Below are 27067 nucleotides of genomic sequence, written 5' to 3'. Positions count from 1 at the left end.
GTATTGGCCTAAATTTAGAGAATGTTCATTAGGTGTACCTGGCTCTCCTTCTCCCTCTCTAAACTCCCTCACAAATCTTCCCTGGTCGCTTAGGAGCTGACTTTTGAAACCCCTGTTTTCTCTCAGTAAGCCCCACCCCCTTGTCACAGGATCCTAAAGTTAAATACTGTTGTTACCATGGGAAGTCGATTTATACAAGGGATCCCAATACTGCTAACAGTGATCCAGCTGAACCAATGTTACAGCTTTGGGAAGTATTTAGAAAACTTCCCTAGTACAGAGGGTTCTTAGATGGAAGAAAGATACCTTCTCTGAACACAGTCTGAGGAAACGTAGTGGATACAATTTTCATAAAATGCAATATCGTATAGGGATTGATTAGTATGAGTTTTATGATACTATTAAATTATGTTTTTTTATTTGAATGCTCTAGGGGGAGGTGTCTTATCTTATTAGAGTAGAAGGAAAACACCATATTGTTCACCTGTTACAGAAGAAGTAAGTAACTGCTCTCTTCCAAACCTTTCATCTGCTCTTTTTATAGAGAAATAGGTGTATGTGGGGCTTTATAATAAAGTATGAAGACAAAAGTTCCTTTCCCCAGAATCTGTCAGTCTAGATATGGAGAAATAACTGAAATGGTAAAGTAGGAGGAAAGGGATGCAAAGAAAACTGCTTATATGGGAAGCAGTTAAAGGAGTAATAATTATAGCGGGTCAAGTGTTTCCATGTTTTAAAGTTAAAGCTAAATTTCCATTTTATAAGCTTGATTTTTTTACATACTTTCTAACTTTGCCAAGAGCAAACCAATGCACATGAAATTCTACACATGTGTAATCGTCTGCCAGAAAGGATATTTTGGGAAGTTTTGAAACACACTGGAGAATTAAAAAGACACAATTAAAATAAAAAAAGAATCCTAGTAAAATTGGAAACATGGATAAAATTAGAAAGGCTAAGATACAAAATGAGTTACACCTAGCAAGGGACATACAAGGGAATAAGAAGAAAGTTTATAAATACATTGGGAGCAGGAAAAAAATTACCTCAACAAATTAGAGAACTGATCGAAATCAACAAGATGAAATTTAGTAAAGACAAGGACAAAGTACTATACTTGGGAATGGAAAATCAAATGCACACCTACAAAATGGGGAATAACTGGCTGGGCAGTAGTGGAAAGGATCTGGTGGTTTTAGTGGATCACAAATTGAATATGAGTAAACAATGTAATGCTGTTGCAAAAAAGGCTAATACATTCAAGATGTATGAACAGGAGTGTCATGTGTAAGGCACGGGAGGTAATTTTCTCTCTCTAGTTGGCACTGGTGAGGCCTCAGATGGAGTACTGTGTCCAGTTCTGGGTGCCACATTTTGGAAAGGTGGGGACAAATTGGAGAGAATCTGGAGAAGAGCAATAAAATTGATAAAAGGTGTAGAAAACATGACCTAAGAGAAAAAGTTAAAAACTCTAGGCATGTTTAGTCTTGAGAAAAGAAGACTGAGGGGAGACCTGGTAAGTCTTCAAATATGTTAAGGGTGTTATAAAGAGGACAGGGATCATTTGTTCTTCATGTCTGCTGAAGGTAGGACAAGAAGTAATGGGCTTAATTTTCAGCAAGGGAGATTTAGGTTAGCTATTAGGAAAAACATTCTAACTATAAGGATAGTCAAGCACTGGAATAGGCTTCCAAGGGAGGTTGTAGATTCCGTCATTGAAGGTTTTTGGCAGGGATGGTCTAGGTTTACTTGGTTCTGCCTCAGTGCAGGAGGCTGAATTAGATGGCCTTTTGAGGCCCCTTCCAGCCTTACATTTCTATTATTTCAATTAATATATTTCAGAGAGATGAGAGCTACAAACAAGATGCAAAAAGAAAAGGAGGACTTGTGGCACCTTAGAGACTAACCAATTTATTTGAGCATAAGCTTTCATGAGCTACAGCTCACTTCATCGGATGCATTCAGTGGAAAATACAGTGGGGAGATTTATATACGCAGAGAACATGAAACAATGGGTGTTACCATACACACTGTAAGGAGCGTGATCCGGTAAGGTGAGCTATTACCAGCAGGAGAGCGGGGGGGGGGGGGAACCTTTTGTAGTGATAATCAAGGTGGGCCATTTCCAGCAGTTGACAAGAACATCTGAGGAACGGGGGAGGGAAGGGGGGGAATAGTTTTACTTTGTGTAATGACCCATCCACTCCCAGTCTCTATTCAAGCCTAAGTTAATTGTATCCAGTTTGCAAATTAATTCCAATTCAGCAGTCTCTCCTTGGAGTCTGTTATTGAAGTTTTTTTGCTGAAGAATTGCCACTTTTAGGTCTGTAATCGAGTGACCAAAGAGATCGAAGTGTTCTCCGACTGGTTTTTTAATGTTATAATTCTTGACGTCTGATTTGTGTCCATTTATTCTTTTATGTAGAGACTGTCCAGTTTGACCAATGTACATGGCAGAGGGGCATTGCTGGCATGTGATGGCATATATCACATTGGTAGATGTGCAGGTGAACGAGCCTCTGATAGTGTGGCTGATGTGATTAGGCCCTATGATGGTGTCCCCTGAATAGATATGTGGACGCAGTGGGCAACGGGCTTTGTTGCAAGGATAGGTTCCTGGGTTAGTGGTTCTGTTGTGTGGTGTGTGGTTGCTGGTGATTATTTGCTTCAGGTTGCAGGGCTGTCTGTAAGCAAGGACTGCCCTGTCTCCCAAGATCTGTGAAAGTGATGGGTCAAAAACAGACTCCAAGGAGAAGACTGCTGAATTGGAATTAATTTGCAAACTGGATACAATTAACTTAGGCTTGAATAAAGACTGGGAGTGGATGGGTCATTACACAAAGTAAAACTATTTCCACATGTTTATTCCCCCCCACCCCCCATTGTTCCTCAGACGTTCTTGTCAACTGCTGGAAATGGCCCACCTTGATTATCATTACAAAAGGTCCCCCCCACCCCACCCCCCGCTCTCCTGCTGGTAATAGCTCACCTTAAGTGATTACTCTGGTTACAGTGTGTATGGTAACACCCGTTGTTTCATGTTCTGTGTGTATATAAATCTCCCCACTGTATTTTCCACTGAATGCATCCGATGAAGTGAGCTGTAGCTCACAAAAGCTTATGCTCAAATAAATTTGTTAGTCTCTAAGGTGCCACAAGTCCTCCTTGTCTTTTTGCGGATACAGACTAACACGGCTGCTACTCTGAAAGAACAAGACGCTCCTCTTTGAGGTGATGAATCCATGTCAGCACTTGTAGGATGTAAGCTTCTTAGTGCTGCTGAGCTTTTTGAACCTCCTAGAAAAGCAGCGCCCATGAGTCCACACAAACACTCCTTCCCAGAGCTATTGTTCAGAGCTAAGGTTATAAAATGTCACACCATCTCTTATTGCCTTGGTTTCTCTGTTTGGCATGTAGCTGTAGGTATGGGCAACTTCACTCTGTGCCTGGAGAGAAGCTCTTAATTTATTTAACCAAAAATCTCCTGTCAGCTACTTAATCATTCTAGGTTTGTCATGTTTGGAACCATTGTGCTTGTGAGAGAAGGGGCTTTTGAATGATACCCAACTTGACCTATTTCCAATGACATTGTGTTATCAAAATTTTCACCAACTGGGGGACCTGGGAGCCAGGGTGGTGAGAAGCAATCACCTCTGCCATACCACAGAAGGGTGTGGCTGAAATAATGATTCTGTAGTTTTTTATTAATCAAATGACACCTCTTTTACTTCTTTATCATTAATTTGCCCATGCAATTACATGTGCTCCCAGACTAATCTGTAAAATGGGAATAATGGGATCTCTGCAGTTCAGTTCACATTATTTTCTTCACTACCACAAGGGCTAGAAATATTTTTGTAATGAATGATGAGATTTTAGAGCACAGCTCTGTGGCAAGAAGTGAATTCTACAGCAAATTCACAGCTACAGAATGTATTGGGCCCTGACATAGACCTAGAGCCTCAAAGATATGACTAAATCCCATTTATTTCAGTGGGAGCTAGGTGCCTAAATACCTTTGAGGATCTAGTCCTTAGACCACATGTAACCAACAAATCATATACATCAAGACTGAAAGCAGCAGGTCCTATGCTTTTGAATTTCTAATTTTAGGTTTTTGTAATCTTTATTTTCAGAATGTTCATAGCTCCAAATTTCCCAGTTTTTACTTACAATCAGAAGGGAGACTTGATAACAGATTATCCATATATACGGGTAAGTGTGAGAAATGTACCTAAGAGGATACAATACTGAGTAAAATTAAGCTGCCATGCTCTAAAGATTGGATGTATGAAAGTGTCAATTTTGATAGCAAATTCGTGGTTTTTTTAATTGGGTTATAACTTGAGGGTGTATTCTGTGCATTGAGACAACCATGTCCTGGGCTGAAGAGTGATATTTATATCCCTAAATATTGGTTAAAAACCCTGAGGTAAAATACTAAATCTTTGAATTCATTAGCAAAATTCTAAATGAAAGAGGGGATAACCTGTAGAAAATGAGCTGTCAAACTAGTGAAAGGTTTAAAATAATTTAAAAAAATAAAAGTTTAAAAACCCTTTTTTGTCCTTCCTACTCTCTGTCCTCATGCCCAGCTAGATGGACCATTGGTCTGACCCAGTACGGCCATTCTTATGTTCCTACATTCTTCTGTTCAAATGTTTAGAGAGTCCTTTTCCAAATATATAATAAATGTAGTCACAAAAGAATAGTTACTGCAAGGACAAGAGCTGTGCTGACTTGTAGCAGGAAGTGGAGTGGGAGAGTGGGATGGTGGGAAGGGACCAATCTTTTTCCCATTGAAGTCATTGGTCGAACTCCTGTTGACCTCATTGAGAGGAGGATTGATTGTGCCTGAAGGAAGGAAATCGAACAAGGACACTCTAAAAAACACTCACTTTCAATAGTTTGACAGCCCCCTTTTCTTTGGTTTGTTGGTATTTTGTCCTTTTTTTATGTAAGCTTTGGTGCTCTTTAACTTCAGCCGAAGGAAGTGAGAAGTAGAAGTGGCTAAAATTGTTGCTGGCAGTAAACTTAAATTCACCATTCAGGAGCCAGTCAGAAGAGATACTGCAGTAGCCAGTGAGGCTAGAGACATAAGGTTGACATCCACATATCTCACATGCGTTGTTGGTAGATGGGCACTACAGCATACAGTGCCTCAGAAATCCTTTATTTTCTTTCCAACATGTACATAGTTAAGCTGAATCTTCCTTCCTCTCTAGGGATGATTTACTGCTTTCTACATCCCAATCAAACATGGAGGGGAGAGAGCAAAGGAGGCAATACACTTCAGTAGATAATTCACTGGAGTGGGACTGAGGCCTGGGTTCAATTCTCAAATTTATCTGACTTGTGTGGCATTGGGAAAGTCACTTTACATCTCTCTGCCTCTGATTCTCCACCCACCGATTTGTCCATCTTGTCTTCAGAATGTAAGCTCTTGAGGGCAGAAACTGTCTCTTACTATATTTTTGTATAGTGCTGTGGTGTTAATTTAGATGGAATAAATGTGCCCAGAGAATCAAAGGTGTTACTGTGACCCTATCACTGTTCAACATTATACAGTTAAACCTTGGGGTTTGGAATACAATACAGACACATTGGCCTGCTTAATCCCATGACAAACACACAATTAAAACATCATTTTAACCTTTATTAAAGATATAGATAAGGAAAGAACAGTTAAAGCATTTGAAATGTAAAGTATTAACAGTCAGAGTAATTAATCATTGGAACAACTTACCAGGGCTTGTGGTAGATTCTCCATCTCTGGCAATTTTTAAATCAAGACTGCATGTTTTTCTAAAAAAATCTGCCTAGGAATTATTTTGGGAAAGTTCTCTAGTCTGTGTTATACAGGAGTTCAGCCTAGATGATCACAGTTGTCCCTTCTGGCTTTGGAATCTGTGAATCTCTGGCTTCAGCTTGTTCAGTCATGATGTAATTAAATGTAGGGGAACGGAGGAGGGTAACACTTCAACTCTCTCCAGGAGGTGTGAAGAAGGGGATTGGGCTCAGAGAACAGTGTGTAGATACCACCTCACCCTGGGACAGGTATGAGTCTTCTGACTGAAGTGCTACAGTGTTAAGACTCACCCTACAAAAACCCCAGGCTTTTGTGGCGACCCCAACCAATCAGACATATTGGGGTAATGAGCATATGGGAGCTCAGCAACTCTAACCGTAGTTACCTCTTCCATGGAATAATGAGGGAGGAGATTTGTGCAAGTTAGGTAAGAGCTGATCTGTGATTTCCTGAAATTTGTATTTTGATACAATCATTGGAATTGTTTAATAACTGAGTTAATATATTAAGTTTGAATTAATAAGTAGTAACAGCAGATGCTCTGTCTAAAGGTGGGGTGCCAGCACATCTTGGGAATACTGGTGAGGTACTCCTGATGTGTATGGTTTTGTTTTGTTTTATTATTTTTTATAAATGAGAAATGTAATGAATTGGGCCTATGTCTGTACAGCTTATGAATTCTGGTTGATATTGAAAAGTTGTATTATGAAAAACGGCTGTATCATGAGTGTGTTAATGTCTGTGGATTCACCATTGATGACAGGAAGGTATACACCATACAGATATGATGGGGCAGTGCTTAGGCCTCAGTTACCCTATTCAGGCGCAAACACCTGAACAATGGGTGAGCTGCATCCTTAGAAAAGCAGTTTAGCTGAGTCTGAAGGGAACAGGGAAAGAAGGAGAGAGGAAAGTTATCCAAAAGACAGAATAAAGGAAGGGAGTGGAGGGTTTTAAATAATGAGCCGCACAGAAACAGAGAGAGACAGACAGGGAGGAGGCTTTGGGGGCAAGAGAACAAGGGGGGGCTCTGTCTTCTTTGTTAAGCCCAGATGGTCCAAGAACTCTGGACAACCCAAGCCCAAAGAATACCCTGGAGTGGTGAGGAAAATATGGCAGTTACATGTGAGCAGTATTTACTGTTTTATATGATCTATACCAGTGGTGGGCAACCTGTGGCCCATCAGAGTAATCCACTGGCAGGCTGCCAAACAGTTTGTTTACATTTGCACAGCTGCCCGCAGCTCCCAGTGGCTGCGGTTCGTTGTTCCCGGCCAATGGGAGCCACAGGAAGCAGTGGCCAGTATGTCCCTGTGGCCCGCGCTGCTTTCTGCAGCTCCCATTGGCCGAGAACCGCGAACCCTGGCCACTAGAGCTGCAGGTGGCCGTGCAAATGTAAACAAACTGTTTGGTGGCCTGCCAGTGGATTACCCTGACTTGCCGTGTGCAGCGTGCAGGCTGCAGGTTGCCCACCACTGATCTATACTCTAGTGTACTTTTCATATTGGAGTAGTCCTAATAAGCCCCAATTATTATGTACTGTAATACAAATACATGAATAGGAAACTTCAGTCCTGCTTGTGAATATCCTTTCTAAGATCCCCCATGTCTGACAATTTGATTCCCCCTTCAAGGATCATTCATTTAAGTAATTTGAAAGAGAAGAATGCTTTATTTTCTTAAGAGATTTGGGGATTCTTCTTATCAAGGCTTTGTTGTAAATGAACGGAGCCAGATAATACTTTAACTTTTACGCAGTTGTCTTCTCAAGTGGAAGAAATGATATTGTTCTGGAGTTGGTCTGCCTCCAGTATTAGGGAAAAGGGGAACAGGCCATTGTCCGGACATGGAGGGTCTGAGGAAGAAAATACACAAGTAAGGCTTTTAACTTCTGTTTCTTGCCAGCACTTGTATATATCATCCTTGTTACATATGGTGTCAGATTTCCATATGAATCAGTACTTTTTTCTCAGCTATTTGAAATACTAGATAAAGCAAGATTATGTAGTTTGGGTGTTAAATTGAGGCTGCTTCATCCCTTTTCCTTTACCTTCCCTAGACTGCACTAAATGAGAAAAATTAATATCATTTCCATCATGTACTGCAAACAGCAGCCTTCAGCTAGTTGTTGATGCTAAGGCTGCAGAAGTGTGAATAGTAAGGTAGATAGGAATTTGTTGTGTGAAAGGTGCAATATAAGAGAACCTCCCTTTTGAAGCTCACTCCGTTTCAGCTGCATTGTCTCTGCATGGTTAACATGAGTAAAAAGTAGCAAAACGTGGTTTTGCTACCAAAGTCAGCAGAACTAACTCTGAGTGCACACACAAATAGATCTGCTGCGTGAAAAGGTGCCATTTATATATGGTCACTTTTCATCTTAGAACCACATTTTGAGAGCAGATGCAAAAGAGTTTTGTCGTGTTGTGTATCTTTAATTTTGTGTAACTAGTGTCTGTTGTTCTATTTGACTGCAATTAATGGTAGAGAAGAAAAACATTTTTTTGGACCTTGCAGGATGATTGCTACTACTCTGGATATGTGGAGGATGTGCCAGAATCTGTTGCAGTTCTCAGCACCTGCTCTGGGCTCTGGTAATGTTGGCCCCTCATTTGGTTAGATTGTAAACAATGTGAATTACTTTCTTCTGAGACGGGAATGTAGATTTAACATAATAGAATCATTTTTTAGTGCCTTCTTTTCCGAATGCAGATTTCATGCAAACTAGTTCATAAGGGTCATTCCATAGGGCTAGATTCAAAAGTCTGTAATCTTATTTTCTTTTTTTATTTTATAGATTGTAAAACAGAATGTAGTGCAGTGATGACTGAACTGTGGCATGGTGATCACTTGGGACTCTTCAAGCTCTTAATTGTTGCCTCTCCAGAGTAGCTGTGTTACCAAGAACATTTGTATTAGATTGTTAATTGAAAATGATTTTCCCCTATAGCACTTTTCTTTCAGGAAGGAAGAGGGGAAATTTCAATATTTCAAAAACTGCATTATACATCAAAAATAATTGAGATGAAAAATTTCTGACCAACTCTAATATTTATGTACATCTCTTAAGAAACTTTTCAGTTTTGAGCCCCTTAATCACACTTCAATTTTGCAATTCTCAGGGGACATTTGAAGGTTTATGATTTAAACTATGAAATTGAACCTGTTAAATCTTCCTCTACGTTTCAACACATTATATATCGAATGATGGCTGAAGAAGACTCACCTGGTCGGTGTGGAGTAATTGATGAAGATATCAAAGATGGAGCAGCTGAAAACAGAGAACATCAAATACCTGAGATTCAAACTGAGAAACAGCTTGTAATAGGTGTAAGTGTTCTATATAGATTCACGTAAAGTAAATTGATATTATGGAGAACTTACAAAGTATGCGTGTTAGACCCATCTTTCAAACTCATTGTTAGAAGTGAGCTCACCTCTGCTGGAAATTCTCAAAATAAATCTCTTCTTCCATAGTTTGTCCATCTATAAGTCTGGAAACTAAAATCATTCCTGTCTGATTGTGACAAAAGCAATTTGTCAGAATCATGGAATCTATGCTAAACCTGTGTGCCTAAATGCCCCAGTTGATCTGTCTCTGCTGAAGTAGAAGTTCCAGCTCTATTTCTCTTTGCTGATTTCTTTCTAGAAATGTTGTCATCTATGCTTTCTAGAAATGTTGTCACCCTTTGGTCAGGATTAGAAAAAGCCCAATATTCTGCTTCCATCTTGCAGAAAGAGCTCACTTTTCCCCCTCTGTTTGGGTTTCACATAGGGAAGGCCTGAGATTCTGGGGTAGAACGGAGAGTAGAGTTAGTGTTGCAGTTAATCTTTCCCACCTTTCTTTCTCCTTTTCCTCTTGGTGTGTTCTTGACCTATGGACTGAAGTGGGGGAGTGCATTGGGAGCAGGCAAGTGAAATTAGGACTCTGTTCTCCAGTCCCTGTTTCCCACAGCTGTGGAGATTGCCCCCCACTCATCTTGGGCTGGCGTTAGATCTCAGGACGAACCCTCACACTCAAAAAGTTAATGTTTCATATAGTTACCCTTTCTACCCTTTATCTCTTCTCTAGATTTGGGTGACTGGCATACTGTCCTCAACTTGCAGGATGCCTACTTCCATGGGGCAATCAGCCCTGGCCACAGAAGGCTCCTCAGGTACATGATCAGAGGACATCATTAACAGTTACCCATACTACCCTTTGAACTATCATCAGCACCAAGGGTTTTCACCTAGTGCATGGCAGTTGTAGCAGCCTAACTCTGCTGTTGAGATGTTCATGGTTGCTATGGGGTCACTCCAGTCATCAGGTGAAGAGCAATATCCCGTAGACTCTATCTGTTCACCTTTATACACCTGAAAATAAATAGAGAAAAATCATTCCTGTCACCACTCCAAAGAATAGAGTTCATTGGGGTGGTCCTGGACCTGACCTCAGCCAAAGCTTATGTGCTCTTACCTATGTTTTGAGCTATACAGGACCTTTGTGCGATGTTCAAAGGTCAGCCACAAACCACAGGCAGAATTGCCTAAGGCTCCTGGGCACATGGCTGCTACTTCCGCCCCGCATGCCAGACTCCATCTCTGAGGTATGTAGGCATGGCTCAGATCAGTCTACTCCCCTCAGATACACCATCTGGACTAGTTAGTATGCATCCAGCCAGGGTATTGTCATCTTTGAACTGGTAGATAAACCAAGACAACGTGTGCGAGAGAGTCCCATTCTCATTGGCTCTCCCCGCTGTGACTGTGATGAGTCATTTCTGAGTTACCTTTGGGCCTGTGCCTACTTAAGCCCAGTGAGTCATCCCTGAGCCAAAGAGTGTGATGCGTCATCAGAGGCAATTACCTGCCGGTCTTGTGATAGCTCCGGCATGCCCACACCAGTTCTGGTATTCAGACCTTATACATCTATTCAACTGTGGCTTCATAAACATCATCACCACAGAAGGACATAATCTCTCAGAATCATGATTTAATCCTTCATCCAGAGTCAGTATCCCTCTGCCTGACGGCGTGGATGTTGCATGGTTGACTTCTTTGGACAAGAGCTGCTTCTTGGACATTCAAAATATTGTATTACAGAGCGTGAAAGCAACTAGAAGAACATACGTGGATAAATGGAAGCATTTTTCCTTGTTGGTGTTAGGATATAGATATTCAGGCCTGCCTGTCAGGCCTACACTTTAAGAATGTAGGTATATGTTTATCTTTTAGCTAGTAATAGAGGTATACAAGAAAGAATCTGTGTAAGGGCCTTCTCTCACTGTGACAGTCTGAGGCCCTGTTCTTAGGCCAATGCCTTTGGCTAAGCAGCAGAGGCAGCCATAAGCTGGGAATCGTACGGTCAGATCCTCACATTCCAAGCTAGTCAATATGGGGCTGTTAGGAAGGTGATCCGATCTATCACCTCCAGAGAAAGGGAAGAGCCTAGAAGATGTAAAAGGAAATTTAAGTTGATAGTTTTCTGTCTGGTAAGAACTCACTTATCAATAGACACAGCTGGGAAACCCTTATGTCTTTATAGATGTAGTTGTGAAATCCTCACTTCTGTATTCTTTTGTCATTATAGTTCCCACTTTGCTATTGTTTATTTGCATGGTCTCTGTCTGGTTCTGTGATTGTTTCTGTCTGCTGTATAATTAATTTTGCTGGGTATAAACTAATTAAGATGGTGGGATATAATTGGTTAGCTAATCATGTTACAATATGTTAGGATTGGTTAGGTAAATTTCAGTAGAATGATTGGTTAAGGTATAGCTAAGAATATTACTATATAAATTAGGGGCAAACAGGAAGTAAGTTGGGATTTGAAAATAAGGAAAAAGGAACCTGGATTTAAGCTTGCTGGAGGTTCACTCCAATAAACGTTGAATTGTTTGCACCTTCGGACTTTGGGTATTGTTGTTCTCTGTTCATGCAAGAAGGACCAGGGAAGTGGGAGAGCGAAGGAATAAGCTTTCTAACAGTTGGCATCCAGTCATAGTTGTGTTCTGATCTAAGCTCCTGTTCTCATGATTTTTGTGCTATTTATTATCTTTAAAGATATCAGGTTTGTTGTTAAGTTCCCAAAAGTTCAGTTTCCCATTTAGCAGCAATGTTGGCCTGTCATCCACCAGAACAAGGAACTTCTCTTTTTCCCCACCAGACAGTTAACAGACTTTTAAATTGTTTAACATAAGTTTTTCCACCCATAAATTGGATACCTCTCCCATGGCACCTAAATTTGATTCTCTCAAAATAGATTGTTCCACCCTATGAGCCTGTCATCTTGTTTGTTACATCCGTGATCAGTGACAACTGTATTCCTAGTAGCCTTTACTTTTTCTCATAGAATAAGCAAGATATACAATTCATGTCAAATTCTCCATATATTGTCTTTATTGTGGACAGAATGACAATGAGACCATGTCCTTATTTTCATTCTGAAGGGGGTCTCAGACTTTGACATCAACCAATACCTCCACTTATCAGTGTTTTTTCCCTAAGAACTCATTCATCTGCAGGGGAAGCAAAGCTTCATATTTTTCATATTAAAGAACACGTTTGTACCACTTTATCAAAACAAAACCCACCTGCAAATCAATCACTCTTTGTGGCATTTGGTTGCATATCAAAAGAACAATCAGTTTCAGCTCAGAAGTGTTCAGGATGGATTGCTGATTGCATTCAAGTAGTCTATGATGTTAACAAATGGAGCCCTTCAACTTACATTGGAGGGAAATAGATCTGGGGCTCTTGTCTCCAGCAGAGGCAGATCAACTGTGCGTGCCTTTTCAATGACAGCCCTCCAGGTGTGGTGAGGTGGAAATATATAAAATTCCATGACTGGTAAACTGTCATGAGCAGTTCACAGCCTCTTAAAGCCCAACTTCACTGAAACCAAGTGTTGCAGGAAAAAAAGAAGTGAGAAGCTTGTCCATACCCAGCAACAGCCCTGGGACCAAAAGAACTACTTCTTATTTTGACCTAAATCCTTTGCTGCACAAAAAGATTGTGGGATTGGGTGGGTTACAGCAAGAAAATGCAGATGGTTTTGTTTCCCCACTGAAAAAAATGTGAACAACCACTGCTCTAGAGAAGCCCTATGGCAAAGAAAAATTATTTTTACAGTATTACATACTCAGTGTTGTCAGTTAGTTTTGTGCAGTTCTATTCAAATTCATATTGTAGGTGCCATGACAATGTTATTCTGCAGAATTGTATTGAATTATATTTCTGTGAGATGTTCCCATGGGGTGAATTGTGTAATACAGGAGAGTATGGTTCAGAGCTGTATTTCTATGACTCTTCATACAGGTAAAACACCTGAATTTACTTTACATAACCCTGCTTTACATATCTTCACTTCCAGAAAGATGGACTAAGCCCTTCGTACACATCTTCCAGATACTTAGAATGTTATTTTGTAGCAGACAAAGCCAAGGTAAGTCTCATCAAATTATAGCGATAGTGCTTTGTGCTAATTGTAATTTGATACATTAAAACTATTTTAGTAGTAATCCTTCTGTACTTAAATCTCCCAATAGAAATATATATGAAACATTGAAGTTTGATTTATAGATCAGGATGTGAACCATTCTCCTTAGTCATTGGTTAGAAATGTAAATATACTCTTCAGTTGATGAAAGTTCACTGACATAATTTGTGTGTCCATGAAATGTAATTGTCACTGGTTATAGTTGCAGCTGTTCAGCCTGTGTGAAAATGGTGCTGGTTAAGGCTGGATCGATCTGCTTTGAGATTAAGGAAGGGGTCTTAAATAGTGCCTCAAGAATATGCTCTGAAATAAACTCAACAGACTCACCTATTTGGAAAAAAGAAAAGGAGTACTTGTGGCACCTTAGAGACTAACCAATTTATTTGAGCATGAGCTTTCGTGAGCTACAGCTCACTTCATCAGATGTTTACCATGGAAACTGCAGCAGACTTTATATACACATGTCTGTCTGTATCTGTACAAGTTTCTTCATGCAGTTGATAGATTTCCACTCCATACGGCTAAATGCAGTGCCTTGCATAATGACAGGTTTCAGAGGAACAGCCGTGTTAGTCTGTATTCGCAAAAAGAAAAGGAGTACTTGTGGCACCTTAGAGACTAACCAATTTATTTGAGCATGAGCTTTCGTGAGCTGCAGTTTCCATGGTAAACATCTGATGAAGTGAGCTGTAGCTCACGAAAGCTCATGCTCAAATAAATTGGTTAGTCTCTAAGGTGCCACAAGTACTCCTTTTCTTTTTGCGAATACAGACTAACACGGCTGTTCCTCTGAAACCTGTCATTATGCAAGGCACTGCATTTAGCCGTATGGTGTGGAAATCTATCAACTGCATGAAGAAACTTGTACAGATACAGACAGACATGTGTATATAAAGTCTGCTGCAGTTTCCATGGTAAACATCTGATGAAGTGAGCTGTAGCTCACGAAAGCTCATGCTCAAATAAATTGGTTAGTCTCTAAGGTGCCACAAGTACTCCTTTTCTTTTTGCGAATACAGACTAACACGGCTGTTCCTCTGAAACCTGTCACCTATTTGGATATCAGTTCTGCACCAGTACATCTTGTACTCCTATAGTGGATGCTTCTTAATAGTAATTGTGATAATAGCAACTTCAGGTTAAAGGCAACATTTTGCCAGGAACCAGTCCTGTCCCATTAACATCAGTGTTAGTGGGATTCAGATATTAGCCACAGGAGTGATGCTCATTAGCAACTTTTTTTTTTTAGAGGAGATGTCCTACCTGTAATCAGATTCCTGGCTCTGAGCACGTGCAGCTGAGTTCTTCCGCTATATGCCATGACTTCCTAACACATGGACCTATCACCAATAAAGCTTGGGTCCTGGAGGCACTATGTAAGCTTGGCATTATATGTGAATCCCAGCCAGTGGCAAGCCATGGATATAGTACCTGTGGAAGAGCTGTTTTTGCTTGCAGCTGTGTTGTCATTTCTGTGAGCCAGTGGTGGGCATTTCAGCAGCAGTTTCTGTCCTTCAGAAAGCAATGGTGATGGTCTTGTTGGGCAATTAATCCATGGCAGTGTTGGGATTCTTGATGCTACATGCTCTACATGTTCTGATCCTCGTTCCCTTGGCGATAGTACAGTTGTTCGTCTGACTTGTCCACATTGTCGTGCAGCAGTTCATCTGAGCCTTTTCCTGTACTGGTTGAGAGTCCTCTCTGTAAGAGATCCAGGTGCTTGCCTTGGTTCAGCAGAAGTGGGAGGGTCTGTCAAGAACATGGAAGAGTATATTTTCTGTCCATGGAGAGAAAGAAAGAAAAAATTTCCGCTCCCCCTTTTAGTGTTGAACATCATGACAAGGCTAAAGTTTAATACTTTTATCATCTAAGTATACTTTTATTCTATCTTTATACACAGGACTGTTCAGATGCTCATGCTAGTCAGATATCCAGACCAAAGATACACTGTTGTGACAATTTGATTTATTTTTTTTAATTGGGACCTGCTTTTGGCATGTGGGGGTAATCAGACCATGGCCTCTTACCAGTGTTAGGTTTTAACATTCTTTCAGGCCAGAGAAACCTGGGAAGATATTAATCTGTTGGAGGTCCTAGAGTGGAAGAGGGAGCAACTTTTCCAGGCCAGCAGAGGAATTCCATCTATACAGAGGAAATTTATTTTTATCATCTGCTAACTGAAGAGCATGTCAATTAGAGAAGAAGGCTATTAAAATACAAGGATGGCCATTGGAAGTTTGTCTTGCCCAGGAATCTCGCCAACCATCTAGAATTTCTCTTATGTGCAAACTTTTCAAGCATCAACTGCCGGCAATGGGAGAAAATCCAGGCAAACATTGGCATGGTGCTGAAGTAAGATGCACCAGGACTGACTCTCTTCTGCCTCCTCCATCTCACCCCCAGCACACACACACACTCCAGATAGCATGCCACGAATGGACAGGGCCAGGAGCCCAGTGTCACCATCCCCAAGGGACTTTTCCACTTACTAGAGCCACTGGGACTTCTCAACCAAAGCATACTACTGTACTGCTAATAGTGTTATAATTCTATAGAGACAAGGTGCGTGAAGTTTATTGGACCAGCTTCTGTTTGTAAAAGAGACAAGGTTTTGAGCTCACATAGACCAGAAATGTACCCAGACTTTTAAACAAGCTCTGTGTAAACTTGAAAGCATTCCAAGAGAAGTTGGTCCAATAAAATAATATCTCACCCACCTTCTGTAATATCCTGGGACGCACATAGCTGCAACAACACTGCCTACAACAGTGGTATAATTTTATAGCAATCTACTAATGTGACAGAGTTACAAAGAGAACAGTATATGCAGAAATATGCACCAATGATTACTAAATCTGTAGTCCTCATCCTTTTTTAATAGTAAAAAATGAATTGATAGTGGCTTATTTACATCTTTATCCCATTTGGAATCTGTCTTGGTTGGGGAGGTAAAAGGGGGGCTAGGGAAAAGGTGTGGCTTCCACGCTCAATTGAAGCTAAATTCATCCCCCATTAATGTAATCTTTGTGTAACAATAATTTTATTGGTTGGAATCTGGATATCCCTCCTTCCTCCCCTTCCACTTATCTGGCAATTTCCAACATTATAATAATAACAGAGTTGATCGGTGCCACTTGCAAGGCTCTAGCTGTGGTTCATAGAATCATAGAATATCAGGGTTGGAAGGGACCTCAGGAGGTCATCTAGTCCAACCCCCTGCTCAAAAGCAGGACCGATCCCCAATTAAATCATCCCAGCCAGGGCTTTGTCAAGCCTGACCTTAAAAACTTCTAAGGAAGGAGATTCCACCACCTCCCTAGGTAACGCATTCCAGTGTTTCACCACCCTCCTAGTGAAAAAGTTTTTCCTAATATCCAACCTAAACCTCCCCCACTACAACTGTCCTCTTCCACCACTGAGAATAGTCTAGAACCATCCTCTCTGGAACCACCTCTCAGGTAGTTGAAAGCAGCTATCAAATCCCACCTCATTCTTCTCTTCTGCAGGCTAAACAATCCCAGCTCCCTCAGCCTCTCCTCATAAGTCATGTGTTCTAGACCCCTAATCAATTTGTTGCCCTTCGCTGGACTCTCTCCAATTTATCCACATCCTTCTTGTAGTGTGGGGCCCAAAACTGGACACAGTACTCCAGATGAGGCCTCACCAATGTCGAATAGAGGGGGATGATCACGTCCCTTGATCTGCTCGCTATGCCCCTACTTATACATCCCAAAATGCCATTGGCCTTCTTGGCAACAAGGGCACACTGCTGACTCATATCCAGCTTCTCGTCCACTGTCACCCCTAGGTCCTTTTCCGCAGAACTGCTGCCGAGCCATTCGGCCCCTAGTCTGTAGCGGTGCATTGGGTTCTTCCGTCCTAAGTGCAGGACCCTGCACTTATCCTTATTGAACCTCATCAGATTTCTTTGAAACCTCAACAGGTTTCTGCTGTATCGCTTCTTCCTCTCCAAGCTGTTCCCCAGGCTCATTCCTGAACAACTCTTTGGAATATGGCTCCAGGCCCACTCTGCATGGCCTGGTATGGTGCTAGTTCCTGCTGCAGAGTCTGTTCTGGGGTCTTTTTCTGCTATTCTGCCCCCTCTGTCAGTCTTCTGGTGCTATCCACATCTCCTCTTCCTTCAGTCTGAAAATCATCATACCATCCCTGTTAGGAAGCTAGTCACTGTGGGCTCTAAGCTCAGGATGGGGGCAAGCAGCTATTTGAACTCTTTGTAGTAGGGGCTAGTAGTCAGGGAGTTCCAGGATCTGCCATTGTCATCCTTGGCCTGTGAGTAGATGGTTTTGAGGTATTTAATATGCTCCCTGCACTAGGTAGCAGTCCAACTGATCCCCACTCCATCAAATTCTTTGAGATCCTTACATATAATTTCAGGTTTCTGATGCTTCTTCTAAAATCATGGTCCTTGCTTTCCTCACACCATAGGTTAACCAGAACGCTGGCATGCTCCTCTGGCCAGATAGCAGCATGCTGGGTAAGCATCATGTATTTGGCTCAGCTTGAAGATTGAGCTCTGTAGCAAATGGAGCAAGTCATGTGGAAAGAAAGATTAACTGACCAGTGTAAATAAACTGGCAGGTAGCTACCCGTTCATAGGAGGGTAAAAGGAAGGAAGTAAACAGAAGAGGTGGAAGGCACAAGCCCTAGGAATTATGAGATGGTATTGGAGGATTAACCAAACACCCACTCAGTTACACATACTTTAGCTCCATGATCATTACGAAGTTAGGAAGTAGGCGTACACCTTAAAACGAAACACATGCTTTTACCCATACCCCAGGAGTGTAATAGAACATCGGTTCAAAGGACATATAAGCTTGTGGCTAATGGTTTTGTGTGTGGATGGTAGGAGCGTTTGGGCTAAAACACATAAGAATGTGGTAAGTCTGCAGTGTAGACAGACCTCTGGAGCAAAGAATGTAACTAGCAGAATTGGAGACTGCACAGGTGCTGATTTTCCAAAGTGCTGGGGGGTGCTCAAACCCCGGCTCTGCCCCAGGCCCTGCCCCCACTCTACCCCTTCCTCCAAGGCTCTGCCGCGCCTCTTCTTGACCCCACTCCGCCCCCACCCCTGAGGATGCCGTGCCCTCGCTCCTCCCTCCCCCAGCCTCCTGCACCCCGCGAACCAGCTGATCGTGTCAGGCAGGACGTACAGGAAGGGAGAGGGAGGAGCTGATTTGTGGGGGCCTCGGCAGGCGGGAGCCACTGGTGGGTGGAGGGGAGCTGATGGGCTGCCAATGGGTGCTCAGCACCCACCGTATTTTCCCTGTCGGTGCTCCAGCCCCGGAACACCCTCAGAATCGGCATCTATAGGAGACTGGAAAACTCTGGAAAACAAGGATGGTGGTGGATAACCCACATGCCTTATAGTGATAGACTCAAGGAGCTCAATCTACTCAGTTTAGCAAAAGGAAGGTTAAGGGGTGATTTGATCACAGTTGATAATTGCCTACAAGAACATTAGTTTTTTGATAATGAGCTCTTCAGTCAAGATCCAAGGGTGAAAATCCTGATGGAGTATTTTCAGAGAAGTAGAATCACAGGAATATAACTCCCTTTTCTTGGAAAATGTAAGTTAATAAAAAGTAATGGGAGAAGTGAAATAGTAATATGTAAGCAAATACGTCTGAATCACACTTAATGGAAAGATTTTTCATGAAATGTGCAACTGTTTAAAGATATCACATGGAATTAATTTCTCTTCAGGATGGAGATTCTAAAATGTTCTTTTCACTCCTAGTTTCGCCTTGAGGATTCCAATGAAACTTTAGTGACATTGAAGATGCTTCAATATATCCATTTAACAAGTGAAGTGAGTTATTATTTACTCTCCTTATTCTCATTTTTGGGACTCCTGTGGCTGACGCAGTGTTAGGACTGACCAATTGTACCTAGTCTAGGTTAGTAACCTACCCTATTCAAGGGAATGTCCTGTTATGCCTTTTCCTTTAGCAATCAAATTTCCTGTTTTTTGCTGGCGTCGAGTAGAACCAACAAAATATAGTCCATCTGTGATGGGGTGTCTAGATCTCACACGGTAGCAGTCAGGAAGAGGTGAATAAATGGATCAGTTACATCTCCAGCTGCGATTAAGTGGATAATTAGCATTCGCTGTGATAAAAGGCTATAGCTTAGGCAGAAAAGGGAGACAACCAAACAGCAGGCTGGCCATTCAACTGGTTTTAAGCCAGCTGGACCTGTTTTTGGTAATGTTTGTTCCTATCTGGTACTGGATGTGGTTTTGTCTGGTATCAGAGCATGCTGCTCCACCTGTGCCAGTGTGATCTTGCACGCACAGTGCATGTGAGGTCATGACACAGAAGATGTCATTTTCCAGAGCATGTTGCTCTGCCACTGCTGGAATGACTTTCCATGTACTGTGCATCTGAGGTCACACCATCCTTTGTGCAACACAACCTCACACGCATGGTGCCTGCAAGGTCATGCTGGTAAAGGGAGGGGTGATACCCTCTGCAAAATGGCATCCTCCATGTGGAGTGACCTCACATGCACTGGACAGGCTGGGGTGGCATGGTCTGCAAAATGGTGTCCTCTTTGTGAGTTCATGCAAGGTCTCAGGGAGGGATTATGCAGGCAGGGGTGGATCTATGCTGTTTTGGAAGTACCTGGGTTCCCGGTATTCTGGGGATGCATCAGTGGCAACCCTACTAGAGAATCTGAGAGTTACCTTGAGGAAGTTCCTCAGCAGCAGACTGGGAAGAAGCTGACCAAGGAGATGGAGCTTTGGGGACAGAGGATTAGAGTGTAGCTCTGTGAAAGATGTCTGCAACCAGGCAAAGATAGAAGCAACCCAGGGAAGCACCAATGGATTGTAAGAAGTAGATCTTAACTGCTTAACACAGGGTCCCTGGGCTGGAACCCAGAGAAGAAGGTGAGCCTGGGTTCCCTTACCACTGCCCGCAGGAGGGGAGGTGTAAACCTCAGGAGTAAAGAGGCAAGGAATATTGAGCCTAGATCAGGCTTGAAGACCTAATCTAAAGTCATTAGACCTTAAGTTTTATTTGGACTTTTTGTTATCTCGGAAGGGGGTGAGGCTTTAAATGACTTGGTCAGAGGGCTGAGTCACAAGAAGAGACAGATCATGAGTGCATGAGCTGCTGTTGGGGATCATTAGCTTCCTCAGCCTGGGCTGGATACTGGCAGGGAGCGGGACATGAACACTGATCTATGCTTCCCAGTGGGGTTGCTAAGGACTGAACGACAGGGTGGAGATTAAAGATAATCTAGGTCTGGCCCAACACCCAAACAAATATTTTGCCTCAGTTTTTAGTAACAATAATGAGGAGCTTGGGGGCAGTGTGGCTAATGGGAACAAGGATATGGAAGTAGAAATTACCACATCTGAGGTGGAAGCCAAATTCCAACAGCTTAATCAAACCCAAATCAGGCAGTCTGGATAAATCTCTGTCCAAAAATATTAAAGGAATTGGCACATGAAATTGCAAGCCCAATAGCAAGAAAATACAACCTAGATGGAGCTACTATAAGGTGGGTGCATAACTTGTTGGAAAACTGTTTCCAGAGAAGAGTTAACAGTCAAGCTGGAAGGGCATATCAAGTGGGGTCCCTCAGGGATCATTTCTGGGTCCAATTCTGTTCAATATCTTCATCATAATTTAGATAATGGCAGAGAGAGAACACATATAAAGCTTGTGGATGATACCAAATTGAGAGGGGTTGGATGTATTAGCAGGAGTGTGGTAAACAAGACACAATAAGTGATTCTTCCGATCTACTCTGCACTGATTAGGCCTCGTCCAGAGAAGAGCAACAAAAATGATTAAAGGTCTAGAAAACATGACTTATGAGGAAAGATTGAAGAAATTGGGTTTGTTTAGTCTGGAAAAGAGAACACTGAGTGGGGACATAAAAGTACATGAAAGATTGTTACAAGGAGGAAGGAGATAAATTGTTCTCATTAATAGGACAAGAAGCAATGGACTTCAGTTGCAGCAAGGGTGGTTTAGGTTGAACATTAGGAAAAACTTTCTGCCTGTCAGGGTAGTTAAACACTGGAATAAATTGCCTAAGGAGGTTGTGGAATCTCCATCATTGGAGGTTTTTAAGAGCAGGTTAGACAAACACCTGTCAAGGATGCTCTAGATAATACTTAGTCCTGCCATAAGTTCAGGGGACTGGACTAGATAACTTCTCTAGGTCCCTTCCAGTCCTACGATTCTGTGATTCTATGGGACACTAGATGGAGAGGAGTCTGAGTTACTACAGAGAATTCTTTCCCAGGTGTCTTGCCAGTGGGTCTTGCTCACTTCCTCAGTGTCCCTGAGCTGGAACCCAACTGATTACCATGTTTGGGGACGGGAAGAAATTTTCCCCCATGATAGATTAGCAGAGGTGCTGACAGGATTTTGCCTTTCTGTGCAGCGTGGGGCATAGGTCACTTGCTGGTTTGAACTAGAGTAAATAGTGAATTCTCTGTAGTCTTTAAATCGCGGTTTGAGGACTTTGGTAACTCAGCCAGACATTATGAGCCTATGGCAGGAGTGGGTGGGTGGGCTTCTGTTGCCTGCAATGTGCAGGAGATCAGACTAGATGACCATAACGGTCCCTTCTGGCCTTAAAGTCTGAGGGCAGGTCTACACGACAGCTTAAGTCAATCTAACTTACGTCATTCAAGGGTGTGAAAAAGACTCAAGTTACAGCAACCTAAGAGCTATCCACGCCGGCACTATGTTGGTGGGAGATGCTCTCCCACTGACATTGCTTCTGCCTCTCACGGAGGTGGAATAATTATGGCGACAGGAGAGTGCCCCGCCATCAGCATAGAGCAGCTTCACCAGATGCACTACAGCCGTGCAGCTGCATCAGTGCAGCTGTGCCAATGGAGCATGTCTAGCATAGAGCTGCCATGAGTATATCAAGCCACCACGAGTTTAGCCTCCTGCCAACTTATTGTTGGATTGTTCTCTACAACATAATTTTGTTAATGGTAAACCCTCTCTTCAGTTCCAGTTAAACAATATGCACGTGAGTGAAGCCCATCCCCCCCCCATTCCCTGAACAGTGCATGAAAGTGATGGTATGTTCGTGCTTGAGGCAGAAAGTACAAGTGACCATCGACAGAACAGAACAGAAAAGCTGTACACAAAATACTGTCAAATGCACAAAGTAAAGAAATGAAAAAGCAGATATTGTTCTAAGTTATTTCAGCTTTTGTAGTTACGAGTGTTGTTTGTAATTATGATATGTAAACGTTTTTCCAGCCAGAAATAAGATTTTCAAATCCATAAGCCTCCCTTTAACATTGTTATTTTAAATTGAGTCCTGCAGCTACTGATGATGCCAACAGAAATACACATGGGAGGGACACCAACAATGTGGATCTATTAAGGATAATAGCTTCAAAGTTTTACATGTAGATGACTTCTTTTTAATACTTAATATTATGTTTTTAGATGTACCGTCCATTTGGTCTTCATATTATACTGGTTGGATTAGAGATCTGGACAGAAAGGGACCTAATAACAATTACTCACCTTTTGGATCAGGTTATTGGATTTTTTTTAAGCTATGTTGAAAATTTTCTTCAGCACCGGGTACATTTTGACCACACGGAATTAATTGTGTAAGACTTTTATCTTAATCTGTAAAAATATGTAAATACTGTGATTTACACTTATTAATTAGGATTTTTAAGATATTTTGCAAGATTCTGTTTGGAAACTAGAAAAAATATCCCCAAAAGGTATCCCTTATTTTCCGGTGTAACCCAGCTGACCATTTCAGTACTGGGTTTTCGCTTGCTTCTGCACCCAAAGTGTATGTCTACACTGCAATTAAAAACTCATGGTTAGCCCGTGCCAGCGACTCGGGCTCATGGGGCTTGGGCTGCGGAACTGCTTAATTCCAGTGTAGTTTTCTTGGCTTGGACTGGAGTCCAGGCTCTAGGACCCTGCGAAGTGAGAGGATCTCAGACCTCAGACTGCAGCCTGAGCTGGAACATCTACATTGCAATTTAATAGTCCCTCAGCCTAAGCCCTGCGAACCTGCGTCAGCTGAAGTCTAATTACTGTGTAGATGTACTCTAAGAGCGTGGGGAGTTTGATAGTCTCTCACTTGCTTTGGAAAATCTCAGTTTATTCTAGAAACTGTACAAACATCCATAGATTTTTAAATCCAAAAGCACCCATTGTCATCATCTTGTCTGACTTGCATGACTCCGGACACAGGATTTACCTGAATTAATTCCTTTTTGGACTAGAGCATATCTTTCAGAAAAACATCCAGTCTTGATTTTAAAATAGAGAATCCACCACAATTTATGGTAAGTTGGTTATAAATATATGCCTTATTTCTAGTCTAAATTTGTCTAAATTCAGCTTCTAGCCACTGAATCTTTTACAGCTAGATTGAAGAGCCTCCTATTTTAAAATTTCAGTTTCTAATATAGGTACTTATAGCCTCTGATAAAAGTAAACCCATAATCTTGTCTTTGAGGGATTGAGCTCCTTCAGTCTTTCAATATAAACATGTTTTCCAATCCTTTAATTATTTTCCTAATTCTTGTCTGAGTCCTCTCTAATTTTCAACAGCCTTCTTGAATTGTGGGCACCAGAACTGGACAAAATGTTCCAGTTGCCCCAGTGCCAAGTACAGAGGTTATATAACCTCTCTACTACTACTCAATATTCCCGCTTATGAGTGGTTCCTTGAGGGCACCCACTTAAAGTTTCTGGCTTCCAGCCACCACCTTTCTTGGGTGGAGACCCATGTGTCTCTCCCTCCTACTGGGGATTTTAAGGCTACAAAGCTCCCTGCCTTACACTGTGATATCCCTAGCAAGCCAGTCTGCCTAACAGCCAGCACCTATGCTTTCCTTTCTATCTGAGGGGTATGAACGGTATATTGCCAGCAGTTACAAGTAACCACACAGTTCTTTTTAAGCAAGTACATTTATTCTTAAATGTGACAAAGCTCTGTCCTTGCCTCCGTGGGTCCCGCGTTTCCTGGCGTATTTCGCTAGCCTCAGAGGCTCACTGTGACCCTCCACATAACTCTTCTCTCTCTAGAGACAAGGGTCAGTCTACTGAGCCATTTGCATCATAAGCCAGCGAGGGAGGTGAGGAGAAGTTATCCTTCCTTGCACAGTCTCTATTGTCTCCCAGTCTCAGTGATTAATCAGGAGGCAAAGTGGGGGGGTAAGCCCGGGCAAACCCTCTACTCCAGGCTCCAGCCCAGGGACTCTAATAGTATCAGCTATGGTAGCTGACCTTTTAAAAACATGACATGTACAATTCCCTGGGCTACTTCCCCCACAGCAGCTCTCACTTCCTCAAGCTCTACTTCACCCTTACCTCAGGGCCTCCTTTCTTGTGCCTGATATGGTGTGTACTACTCAGCCTCTCCAACAGCACAACTTCCTCCCACAGCTCCTGACATGCACCCCCACCTGACTAACTGGGAGGCTTTTAACTAGTTTCAGCCACCCCCGATTGGCTTCAGGTGTCCCAATCAACCTAGCCTTCTCCCTGCCTTCTGGAAAGTTCTTAATTGGCCCCAGGTGTCTTAATTGACCTGGAGCAGGTGCCATTTCACTTATCCTAGTACCAGGGATTTGTTTAGCCTGGAGCTAATATATCTATCTCCCACTACTTTTCTATAGCCTTCTGGCCTTGCCCCGTCACATAAGGTAAAAGCATTACAGAGAAAGCATAATAAAAATAAACAGATTTAAACACACCTGGAGTCACCCATCAGTCTTGTGGGACCCTATTAGACCAAAGTTTTTTCCAACCCTTCGACAAGGCTTTTCTTTGTATGTTGATTTTGAATCAGTATATGCAAGTGCTTACAATCTGAGGTGCTTACAATCTGAGTGCATCACCTTAATCACACCCACACACACTCTTTTTAGTTCCTGTAGGAGCTGTAGTAAGGCTGAGAATCTCTCAAGACATCTAGACAAACTCATGTGCAGTGCTGGAGAGGAGCTGGTACACATGGCCCATGTATGTACTAGTGACATAGGGAAGGTAGGGCTTCTAGTTCCACATGTAGGGCCAGTTAGGCAGAATGGCAGGGTCTCAGTGCATGAGACTATGGTGTAGGGAGGAGGGTTTCAGGTTTATTAGGAACTGGGTAACCTTTTGGGAAAGAAGGAGACTATACAGGAAGGATGGGCTCCACCTAATCCAAAATGGATACAGACTGCTGGCATGTAAAATTGAAAAGGTCATAGAGGAGTTTTTAAACTAAGAGCTAAGGGAAAGCTGATTGCGGAAGAGGATTACAAGATTCAGACAGAGATATCCCTTAGTGGAGAATCAATTAACAGGGATTCTCTATATCCTAGTGAAGAGGAGAGGATAGACATTGATAAAATATAGGTAGGAACTGAAGAGAAACAGGTGAAAAAGAATCCCATTCAATTACATCACATGAAGGCAGAAAATTAAATATTGCCAAACTTTATATAAGTGTTTAAATGAATCAAACAGTACCGTAGAATCTCTATGGATAGAAATTTCATCCTTGAATAATAAGAGTACATTCCTACTACTATGCTATCAGCCACCTGACCAGGATGGTAACGGAGATTGTGAAATGCTCAGGGAGATTAGAGAGGCTACAAAAATAGAAAACTCAATATTAAGGGGGGATTTCAACTCTCTGCATATTGACTGGCTCCATATCACCCCGGGATGGGATGCAAAGATAAAATTGCTGGACACCATAAATGACTGCTTCTGGGACCAACTAATCCTCTAACCAACAATAAAGAGGCAATTCTTTATGTAGTCCTGAGTGGCACACAGGACCGGGCCCAAGAGGTGAATCTATCTGAACTGCTTGTCAATGGGTGACTATAATGTAATTATATTTAACAACCTTGGATGTGGCAGAAATACCAAAAAAAGTCTACCACAGTAGCATTTAACTTCAGAAAGAGGAACTACAGAAAAATAAGGAAGCTAGTTAAATATAAATTAAAAGGAACAGTAACAGGAGTGAAATGACTTCAGACTTCATAGAAACTTTTAAAAAAAACCACCATAACAGAGGCTCAAATTAAATGTATATACAAAATGAAAACAAACAAAAACAGAGGACCAAAAAATGCCACCCTGGTTAAGCAGAGTAAAAGAGCCAATTAGAGTAAAAAAAAAGTGGAAGTCAAATCCGACTGAGGAAAATAGAAAGGAGCATAAACTCCAGCAAATCAAGTGTAAAAGAATTAGGCAGGCAAAAAAAGAATATGAAGAGTAATTAGAAAAAGACACAAATTAATAGCAATTTTTTAAAGTACATCAGAAGCAAGAAGTCTGCCAAACAGTCAATGGGGCCACTGGACAATTGAGGTACTAAAGCAGCACTCAAGGAAGATGAGGCTGTTGCAGAGAAGTTAATTCATTGCATCAGTCTTCACTTCAGAGGATGTGATGGAGATTCCCGTACAAAATGGGAAATGACTGCTTAGGAAGGAGTACTGTGGAAAAAGATCTGGGGGGGTCACAGTGGACCATAAGCTAAATATGCCTCAACAGTGTAACACTGTTGCAAAAAAAGCAAACATCATTCTGGGATATATTAGCAGGAGTGTTGTAAGCAAGACACGAGAAGTAATTCTTCTGCTCTACTCTGCGCTGATTAGGCCTCAACTGGAGTATTGTGTCCAGTTCTGGGTGCCACATTTCAGGAAAGATGTGAACAAATTGGAGAAAGTCCAGAGAAGAGCAACAAAAATGATTAAAGGTCTCGAAAACATGACCTATGAGGGAAGA

At 41.9% G+C, this 27067-nt stretch overlaps 1 protein-coding gene across 1 annotated transcript in view; it reads left to right on the top strand.

Annotated features, from left to right (window-relative positions):
- The window catches only part of LOC125637428 (disintegrin and metalloproteinase domain-containing protein 9-like), a 107013-nt gene that overhangs the window by 6580 nt on the left and 73366 nt on the right, over positions 1-27067 (top strand). The window contains exons 3-9 of the mRNA XM_048851833.2: positions 434-498; positions 4137-4215; positions 8324-8400; positions 8929-9136; positions 13161-13232; positions 19048-19119; positions 22742-22911. Coding sequence (XP_048707790.2) covers positions 434-498; positions 4137-4215; positions 8324-8400; positions 8929-9136; positions 13161-13232; positions 19048-19119; positions 22742-22911 — 743 coding nt within the window. The remainder of the gene's footprint in view (positions 1-433; positions 499-4136; positions 4216-8323; positions 8401-8928; positions 9137-13160; positions 13233-19047; positions 19120-22741; positions 22912-27067) is intronic.

Source organism: Caretta caretta, chromosome 1 (assembly GCF_965140235.1).
Source record: "Caretta caretta isolate rCarCar2 chromosome 1, rCarCar1.hap1, whole genome shotgun sequence".
Lineage (NCBI taxonomy): Eukaryota > Metazoa > Chordata > Testudines > Cheloniidae > Caretta > Caretta caretta.
This window is presented reverse-complemented; position numbering and strand designations above follow the sequence as displayed.